At 47.9% G+C, this 9893-nt stretch overlaps 2 protein-coding genes across 4 annotated transcripts in view; one reads left to right on the forward strand and one right to left on the reverse strand.

Annotated features, from left to right (window-relative positions):
* Window positions 1-9893, reverse strand: part of LOC113214351 (adenylate cyclase type 9) — a 22418-nt gene that overhangs the window by 11037 nt on the left and 1488 nt on the right. The gene's annotated exons all lie outside the window — the stretch shown is intronic.
* Window positions 3593-9814, forward strand: LOC113214405 (transcription factor Sp4). Of its 3 annotated transcripts, none has more exons than XM_026433766.2 (12): window positions 3593-3943; window positions 4651-5169; window positions 5310-5595; window positions 5671-5870; window positions 5948-6178; window positions 6414-6534; window positions 6630-6736; window positions 6813-7152; window positions 7277-7463; window positions 7543-7711; window positions 7792-7950; window positions 8040-9814. In XM_026433766.2, the coding sequence occupies exons 2-12, from the start codon at window positions 4714-4716 to the stop codon at window positions 8208-8210; spliced, it is 2427 nt and encodes an 808-aa protein (XP_026289551.1). In that variant the 5' UTR covers window positions 3593-3943; window positions 4651-4713; the 3' UTR covers window positions 8211-9814. The 3 variants fall into 3 exon arrangements, with proteins under 3 accessions (XP_026289551.1, XP_026289541.1, XP_026289560.1); XM_026433756.2 differs by lacking the exon at window positions 3593-3943 and adding an exon at window positions 4006-4198; XM_026433775.2 differs by lacking the exon at window positions 3593-3943 and adding an exon at window positions 4258-4411.

The raw sequence follows: 9893 nt of genomic DNA on the forward strand, positions 1-9893 counted from the left end.
CCCCCGCAGTTATAGAGCTCACTGATTAACTCGGATTTTCTTCCTAATGGCGCCAATCTGTTAGGTTTACTTGTATTCTATCCGATCATTCAAATTAGAGCGCAGACTGCATACACAGTGTGGTTCTCTTTTCCTGGAAGGGTTTGGCCATACTGTGGCCACAATGCTGAGGAGAGGCAGGGGTGGGGTGTTGGGTGAAAGGCGGCTGTCGGCTTGATCTCGGTGCTGGGGAGCCCGGCTGGAGCCCGGCTGAAGCCCGGCCGCGCGGCGTGGGTCGTGTGGGCGTGGCGAGGCGCGGTCTTCCCCTCCCCCCCTCCGCGCTGCTCCTCGGCCCCGCCCCTTTCCCTTCCCCACGCCGCGTGGGCTGCAGTGGGCTGGCTTCAGCCCCTGTGCTGTCCGAGGTCCTGCCCTAGATAAGTAACACTGCCACTATGCGACCATAAGTAACACTGCAGTGCGATTCTTATAAAAGTTCGTCTGCCACCCCCGCTAAGTAAAACACTCCTCTACGATTCACTTGCAAAATACGTAGGTCGCACACCTGCCCGCAGAACCCAGCTCGACGTAAAAGTCAAATCCGATTTGACGGCGTTTCGACGTCAAATCGACTTTCATTTCTTGCTGGGAAAAATATGCGAAATAGACCTCAGGTAGACGCGAGATAAATGTGGTGAAACAGTCGCAAAATACCTACAAAATACTGGGAACTATTACCCCGAAATCACCCAAAATCATCCAAATGAACTTTTTTTTTTTTTCAGGTGGCTGATTCACTCCACGCAAGGAGTGTGGGCGGGCTAGCCTATCGCCCCTATCCACGGCGCTTCACGGGCCGAGAGAGTAAGCAACACGCCCGCCCGCATGTAGGAATGCGCATAAAGCATAAACATTAAAATTGGACTGATTTCTGTGCAAAACGACAAGCAATCCGAAGTCTGACAACACGTACCGCGCGAGTACAGGGGGAGATCGTGGTCTCGAATAAATTTAGCACATTATTGACGTCGAGAACACGCATATTGAGCGGAATGCGCTGCTCTTGAAATAAAGTTTAACTTGCCGCAATGCAGCTTTAATTGAGTCAAGAAGATTTTATACAAGCTTTGCCGAGAAAATTTTGGACTTGGGAAAATGCAAAAATTTACTTGTGCGAAGAACTCATTTTTCTGGGCGTAGAGTGGACCGCCCGAGCCTATCCGGGCCGAGCGCTGTGCAACGCAAGCGCGACCTCTCATCTAGGCTCAGGTAGGCAAACCCGCCCGACAGCCGCGCCGCCGCGCTGCCTACCTCGCAGGGGGCCCTTGGAAGGGGCGGGGCGCCGCCTGCCCCTGCCGGCTGATCCACAGAGCGTTCAAGCCGGCGGCTGTGCGCCATCGTCACATGAGTGCGACCTTCTGAGTCAGTCGGCCGGTGTGCAGGGTATAGGATGACCCGCAAAGCAGCTCTGTGGAGACAGCGACCAGGAGCAGGAGCTGAACGACGCCGCGCTCGCCGTGCCACCCTCGCCGCTCCACACTCTCCGCCGCTCATATAGCCGCTTTCAACGCCGCGTTTAAATTCGTGTTAAAAGCCGCGTTAAACGCCGCGCTGTGACATGCTTTTAGTTGTTGGTTCCGAGTGTCGCACTCGTAAGGCAACTCCTCGCCTCGGGCAGTCGGAGGCGCCGGGGAGCGCGAGGAGCAGCGCTGAGCAAGTGGCTCAATAAGTGCTGCGCTGAGCAAGAGCCAACAGGGGCGCTAGGTGGGCTGTGGGCTAGTGCTCGGGCTTGTACAAGGAGCAGGGCGATGGCAGTTATGTCTGCCCCGCCACCGCCCTTTACAGCCTTGCTTCCTCGCTTGCTTCCCCTGCAGGTGGCCGGTGAGAGCCCCGCACGCGCACTTTACACTGTACCCATAAGCATGCATCTCCATCCATCTCAGAACTTTGGTCGCGAGGTGGGGGGGGGGGAGTATCTAGGATTTCGCCCTACGGTGCTGCATTTGTAAGGAAATTTCACGACCTTTCAAACGCACCACTGTTGGGTAAACTGCGAGATGGGGAAACACCCTAGCATGCAGAGTGCGTGGCCACGGCGTGAGTAAGACTAAGCCAAGGAAGGGCTGGTCGGCCATCACATGATCATAGACGTAGAACGAGCAGCTTATACTGGAACGTTAATCGCCAGTCTTTCCCAAAACTAGAGCGAAAATCTTTATCAGAACGGGAAACTTTACCGTTCGGGGAGAACGGACTATCGACAAACTTCCGTGCACTCATCCTTACATCTTTAGTTCACGGTGTAGAAAGATTTCTCTACACCGTGCTTTAGTTTGACAGGGCGGGTGCGAGCCTAGCGCGCTACGCCCAGCTACGCCCCTCCCCTCCCCTCCAGGCCGAGCGGCCCCGCCCAGCCGCCCCGCATGCGCCCGCGGTCGCCGGCCCTGCCCCCCCCTCCCCCTCTGGCCCGGGTGCACGTATGGTGCCGGCAGCCGCAGCCATGGACTCATGGGCACGCCTACTACCCTCTAGCCTACCCATGTGAGAGCTCTCAGCTCACCAAGGCACGCCCCGAGCGAGTAGACTGTCCATAGACAACCCGTCCACGCCCCTACCGACAGTGTAAATCAACCAACATTACCAAGATCCAGAGAAGAAATCAGAATTGATAACGGTGTAGAAGTCTGTAATTCTTTGGGGTTGTAATGCTTTACCAGGTGGCTGACTCACGCCGCCCACATTTATAGTGACACTGTACCGCATGCCATGCATGCAGGTGTGCGGGCACGTCGGCCTATCGCCCCGTTCGAGTAGGCAACCCGCCCACACGCATGCATTCGGTACAGTATCACTACGAAAGAGCGCGGCGTAAGACAGCCATACCTGGTAGTGTGATGCAGAGATACAGTTAAACTGCGTTAAATTTGCATTTCCCCTTGTTAGTCATCACTTGTTTCAAGTTGCAGTCCTAAGTTGGACATAAGATACCCCGCTCTCGCTCCGTCGGTGATTTGTGCCGCCCCTGCCGCCCCATCTGCCCTGCGGCCTAGTAGCAGAGTTACGACCGCGGAGGCCCCTCCCCCTCGGCGCCCTAGGGCCTAGGGCCGCGGCTCGCGACAAGGCGCGGTGGGCGTTGAACCGCAGGTCACCTCCCCCCTGGCTGCAGCTGCAGCGCACTGTATGCCGACGAGGAGCCCCGGCGGCTCGCGGCCCGCGGCCCGCTCATCAGCTGGTCCCCGCTCCCGCCAGCCAGCGCCAGGGGGTGGTCCGCGTCTAGGCGAGGCCTGTCGAGGGGTGGGCACGGCTCGCCCGGGGGCCGGAAGGGTGCGTCCGCGTGCGTGGAGGAGATGAGGCGGTCTCGCTCCCTCCCCATGCCACGGCCACGGGGGCGACGAGGACGGAGCCGTGGCGACTAGGCAGGCACGCCCTCCGGATGGTGCGGGCGCGGGCTGGGGCCGGGGCGGGGGGAGGAGCCGAGCTGACGGGCCAGGCCCCGCCAGGCCTGAGCCAGCCATCCAATCAGCTATTTTGGTCGGAGCCTAGCGCGCCGCGCTGGGCAGTACATAGCGGCCGCAGCACTGCCGTGTTCCTCCGCTGAACACGCCCCGAAGTAGTCCTGCGACGCGAATGGTCGCTAAAACACCGGGTCGGGTCGCCGGGCCGGACGTAAACGAGAGTCCTAAATCAGGGAGATTCCCTCAGATCGAAGACAGGGCGCTCGAGGACGCCGTTGTGGAGATCACTTACGAACTCGAGTCCGCGGAGGGATACCGAGGGGCAGGCTTGGTGGTTGTCCCGCAGCTGCGCTCGCTCCGCCGTGCCTCGTCCTGTCGCGGTTTGTTTCGGCTTTTCCAGCGGCCTTTTGCCATGGGTATCGAATCGGGTACCTCCCGCGACCTGGCCGTCGCTTGTCGGGTGTGACTGATCGCTCGGCCCACCCGGACTTTTCCAGGGAGCCTCGTCTCAGGTGAGCCATCCTCTTGGCGCCACAGCCCGAGGGGGCGGTCCTAGGCCGCCGAAGTCGCCTCCCTCTTGTTGTCCACTGGGCCCTCCCGTTCCCGTTGGCGCACTCCCGCCTCTTTGGTGGTGTTTGAGAGTCGAGCTAGGCGTCTGCCGTGTCCTGCACCTCTGCACTCAGTGCTGACCGCCGTGTTGCGTCTAGATTCGCCTTTTGCAGTGTCCCCGGGGGAGCTCCTACCCATGTCAAACAGCAATGCCAGAGGTTAGGACCAGCGCTTTGTCAGGACAGAAATGCCCTCCTGTTTTGATGCGGATAGACGCTCCTCGGCGGTGGTGGCGCTGTCCGGCGTCTGCCAGGCGACCGTTTGTTTTGATTGTGAATGATGGCTTGCGTCGGCCGGTGGGCGGTTCAGTTTGTCGGATTTTACGTTCATTATGGCGTGCTTAACCGGGTTGCTTAATTTCGGTGCTAAGGGTAAACAGCAACTGGCGTTTTGGGGTTATGTTGACCTATGTTTGTATGATTTGATCATAGGTTATGGGCATAAGAAATGGATAATAATAAACAAATGAGTTCTTAAAGGATTGTGTTCTAGCCTGTTTTCTATTGCTATCAGATTCCATAGAATTTTAATTTATTTTTCATTTAATTTGATGCAATATTTGTGGATAACAAACATATTAATTTATTCTGTCTGATTGGTTTGTTTATAGGAAACATCTCCTTCACCTCTTGCACTGCTTGCTGCAACTTGCAGCAAGATAGGAAACGCTTCAATGCAGCAAGCTCAGGCTTTGCCGCAAGAGGAAGTTCAAGAGGGTAGCCTGACAGCCTCTCAGGAACAACAGATCACCTTACCGTCTGGACAGCAGATACGAATTGTAAATGCTGCGTTACTACAGCAACTTCAAGCTGTCCAACAGCAGGCAATGCAGCAGCAGCAGTTACAACAACAGGCTGTACAGCAACAACAGCAAATTGTTGAGTCAAATGCAATGGTTGCTGTCAACCCCAAAAGGGAGCCTGGCTCCCCCCCGCCGTCCCCACAGTCAAATGGCCATCAGACCCAGCTGGTTACACTACAACAGCTTCAGTCATTTTTACCTCAACACATGCAGCTGACAAATACAGCTACTCCCCAGCCTCAAATACAAGATGCTGCTCAGCAGGCTGCTAGAGATACCAAGCCCACTCTAGTTTCCCTTCAAAATGTACCAAGTCAATTTATGCAGGTAGGTCAAAAATTACGAAGAGAGAAATCATACATTCAATGTTTCTGCATAACGCTAGTCAATAAACAATAATAATAACTTAAGATCTCGCATGTAACTTTAAGACTGATTTTGTTGTTTTGTTTAACTTCTCCCTACAGCCTCAACAAATAGTGTCATCAGCTGGCCAAAATGTGACATACAACGTAGTACAACCAATGCAAACTGTCACGCTTGATGATCAAGGCTCGGTTGTTATTAATGCGGGTGGTGGAGCAACCCAACAGCTCCAACAGCTGCAACAGTTCCAACTACCAGGGGGCCAAACTTTTCTCACACCCTCAGTTTTGAGGGGAGCTAATGTTTTGCCAGCTTCTAATTTACCAGCTGGTCTTCAAACAGGGCTACTTCAAAACCTTGCTGGTCAAACAATTCAGTTCCCTGGAGGTGAGTAGGATTCTACAACATTCTTCTTTAGTAAGTTTTTGTCATAGCTAGTCACACATTTCTTTTATCGTGTAGGTGGTATGGCAGTGAGACAAGCTGGTGTTGGAGGATTACAACAGTTAGTACAAATGCCTGCAGTGCAACAAACAATACCTGTTCAAGTTCCCATTAGTACCTCAAATGGCACCATTTATCAGACTGTACATCTACCAGTGCAGTCCATGCAAAATGTGCAGCAAATTCCTCAAATGATCCCTCACATGCAGCTTGGCCAAGTACAATTTTGACTTTATCCTTCTTTAAAGATGTTGCTTCCACATGCGTGTAATATAATTTTCCCCTCCCTGCACAGGTTTCCGCTCCCCAGATGGCCCAGATTGTCACCCCATCTGGTCAGATCCAACAGGTACAGTTGACATCACTGGCACAACTTGGAGGTCTCAATCAGCTGCAATTAGCCCAAGCGCAGCAGCAGGCCCAGCAGGCCCAACAACAACAGTCAGTGCAACAAAGTGCCAACAGCTCAGTCACCTCTAGTACCTGGAGTACTTCCACTGTCACTTCTCCAACTGTTTCAGTTCAGGTATAACATTTTGCCCTGGGTTTTCTCTCTCATTCATCACGTCACATTTCTGAGATTGAAGCAGTTACACTTGCTACCACAAATTTTCATTAATTTGTTAATAATGAACAAGTTTACACTCTGCACAAAATTAATTTTGTGTTTTGCTTTTCCCTTGTTTCCTTAAGCTTTCATCATATATTCTATTTACTAGTTTACAATTGTTGTAAGATTGTTCTCAAATTCTTTTCTGCAGACTGTCAATGCTCCCACCATGTTAAACAGTGTTGACGCATCAGGTCAGCCTCAAATATCATTTGCTGGAGGTCAAGTTGTTCTTCAGCAGCACCAACCACAACAACAGCAGATAACTCTTCGTAAGTGATTGCATATTTTTTAATTTTTTTTTTGGAAAGTTATTACTTGTACTAGTACTACAGTATTAATATTTGTTATATTTTTTTTATCACAGCAAATGGACAAGTTGTCACTGTGATCCAGCCTAGTCCTAATATGACAAATGTTGGTGGCTTAACCAATATTAGCAATTTAACTCAAGTCAGACCTAACGTATTTCAGGTTAGTTTTATTAAATATGTACCATCTGTGTATCTTTCATGCATTAGTTTTTTTAATGTATAGCTTTCTTCACCAGATACAAAATTTATCAAACATGGCGAATGGGGCAAATGTGACCAATCTGTCAAATCTTCAGTCATTTCCCATTCAGAATATTCCAGGTCTAGGAAATGTCCAATTGATACCCGCTAGTGCCTTGTCATTAGCACAACAGTTAGGGTTGAATGCACAACAGCAGCAGCAACAGCAGCAGCACCAGCAGCAACACCAGCAGCAGCAGGCCCAACAGCAAACTGTGCAGGCTCACCAAGTTCAGGTTCAATCCCAACAACTGCAACCACAGCAGCAGCAAGTTCAGCAGGCTCAGCCACAAGCTTCTGCTGTAGTCTCCCTTCCAGGTGGACTTCAAATTATGAGTGAGTCAAAATCAAGTTTGTAGCTTGGTGCTTGAAGCTGTGCAGAAAGTTCTGAAAGCCAGATGTTGCCAAAAATTGGTGGAGACAAAAATAGTCAACTTATTTTGTTACATATTTCTTGCAGCTCAACAATCTCAGCAAGTTGCTGCAGATAGTGGTGATCAAACAGTTCAATGGCAAGTTGTTAATTCATCACCAGCACCTGCTCCCGCTCCCACACCCTCAGTTAGTACCTCTTCAGGTCGAAAAGAAGGGAAGCGCCAACGACGAGTGGCTTGTACATGTCCTAATTGTAACGACTCTCGGGAAAGGTATGTCCTGATACTTATCAAAGATTTGGTTTCTTATCTTGTTTTGGTGTTGACATTATTTTCCCCTCATATATTCCAGGGGTGGAGAGAGACGTAAAATTCATATTTGTCATGTAGCTGGTTGTAATAAAGTGTATGGGAAGACATCTCACTTACGCGCTCATTTACGGTGGCATTCAGGAGAAAGGCCATTTATTTGCAGTTGGAATTACTGTGGAAAGCGATTTACAAGATCAGACGAATTACAGGTAACTTATCATTCAATTAAGAAATTTAGTGCACTAATAGAAAAATCTCTGAAGCTTCTTTTTCTCTTGATTTTGTTCAGAGACACAGGAGAACACACACTGGAGAAAAGAGGTTTGCATGCCAAGATTGTGACAAAAAGTTTATGAGGAGTGATCATCTTAGTAAACACAACCGAATCCATGCCAAACAGAGGAGAGAAGGTCTCCCTGTTGGTCCTGTGGGTCCAAATGAAAACTCTGTAAGTTCCTACAATTTTCCAATATCATGAACTTTTTATATTTCTTAAAGTTGCTTCTCATGTTTTACTAACAATGATGTGTATTTTAGGAGCAAGAAATGGCTACCTCTACTCAATCAGGGTCTGAAGATGAAGATGATGGATCTGATGGTGAGGAAAGTGGCTCATCTGGAGATGAAGATATGAAAATAATTATTAACCCAGAGCCTGACCAATCTGATGTGGCAGAGCCCCTTGAAAGTCCACAAATGGCCAGCTGAGTGTGTCTTTTGCGTCCTGAATCTCCATCAGGACGCATATCTGGCAACAGTGATGAAGACCTATTCGTTCTATCTGCTGCTAGTATTCTTGATAATGATATGAAGTCAGAAAATGATTTTACTGACATCATTAGCATGGATAGAACTGATAATTGCAGTTCCCAACAATATACTGAGTTTGGAGAGACCTCTGTCAGGAGAATGCACCTCAGAAGTGATGGAACTTGTCAAGCGTCAAGTGTATTAGACGGTGCCTTATTGAATGAAGAAATGTTGAATGTTCCTTCAATCCAAGTTGGAGTTAGTGAAAATTTTGATTCCTTATCAGGATTCTCTCCTGGGTACAGTCTTCGATCAAGGAAAAGTAATATATGATAATGAGTTCCTTACTGTTGAATTGAAAGAGTAGAACATTGTATGCACTGCAGAGCGCATCTTTTTTACCTAACTCCATATTTGGTATTCCCGTAAGTTTAAGGTTTTATTTGTTGTGTGATTGTGTACTAACATGGGAACTGTGTGTACAGTAGTTACCTCAAGAATGCTTGTAGATGTTGATTTCAATTTGGTTGGTTGGTTTGTTTTTTTAAATTTTTCTTCCTTTTTTTTTCAACAAACCATCACAGAATTTTTTCAGTACTATAACTTTTTGAACCAAAGATCACTGAAATACTGCAATTCTGTAACAGTATTCCATTTTATCTATGATTCTCATGCAATGGTCTTTGAGCTTATCTGCAGACAGTGTGTGTAGTAAATCAATTTATATTATGAAAGGTACCTAATGTCTGTAATTCTTAAACTGCCAATTTGGTGTTTAGAAGTCTGTGCTACCTAGTATCTTTTTTAGCATTTACATTTTGTTATAAATGTACTATTGTGCTACCTCAAACCATCAATTTAATCTTCAATTTTTTAATTAGTTCTTATTGAAGGTCCCGTCCAACGAATGTGCACTGTATACTTAAACCATCAGTGTTCCTTCACTGATGGGGGCCAAAAATGTTGTCTTCACATGATATTTTATTAAATGTGTTCGTTTTAAAATAGAATAAGTTATTCGAGTTAATGAGCATAGAGACTCATTGTTTGTCTGTGATAACTGGCTGTTTGACTTTAACATTGCCTGCATCTGTTTTTATTGTTATAATTTCTTCTCTGTCATCTCATTTATTAGCTTAAGTTTAATTTTAGTAAAATGTTGGAAATCTCTTCAATCAGTAATGTTAATTCAGACAGAATGCATGTAACTGGTCAGTTGATTCAGTTTTTCCAAAATTATTTTCAAGGCAGATACCTTTCTCAGCTGGACCTGAAAAAGAGTATTTATATTGTGCTTCCATGTTTTTTTTTGAAATTCTCTCCATTGTGAGGCTTTTATACCAAAGTTAGTGCCATTGATATTTTGTTTGAGGAACCAACTTTTTGCTATTTCAACATAGTGTTAAGATATTTGTCGTCAAAAGTGCTGGTGTTTTTTTTTTGTTTTTTTTTAAGAGCCTATTACCACATCCTCTGGCTTTAGGTGTGCAAGCTAATTGTCCGCAGCCTTTACCATTCAGTAAATTGCATTGCAAGGTCATAATAAAAAGCTATTAGTTCAACTTATGTGTATTCAAAATACTGCTGTTGGCACTTTTCATCCAATTAAACATTTCGGGACAGAAGGTGAAAAGATAAAAA

This window comes from Frankliniella occidentalis, unplaced genomic scaffold, assembly GCF_000697945.3.
Source record: "Frankliniella occidentalis isolate FOCC.00 unplaced genomic scaffold, Focc_3.1 Scaffold381, whole genome shotgun sequence".
Lineage (NCBI taxonomy): Eukaryota > Metazoa > Arthropoda > Insecta > Thysanoptera > Thripidae > Frankliniella > Frankliniella occidentalis.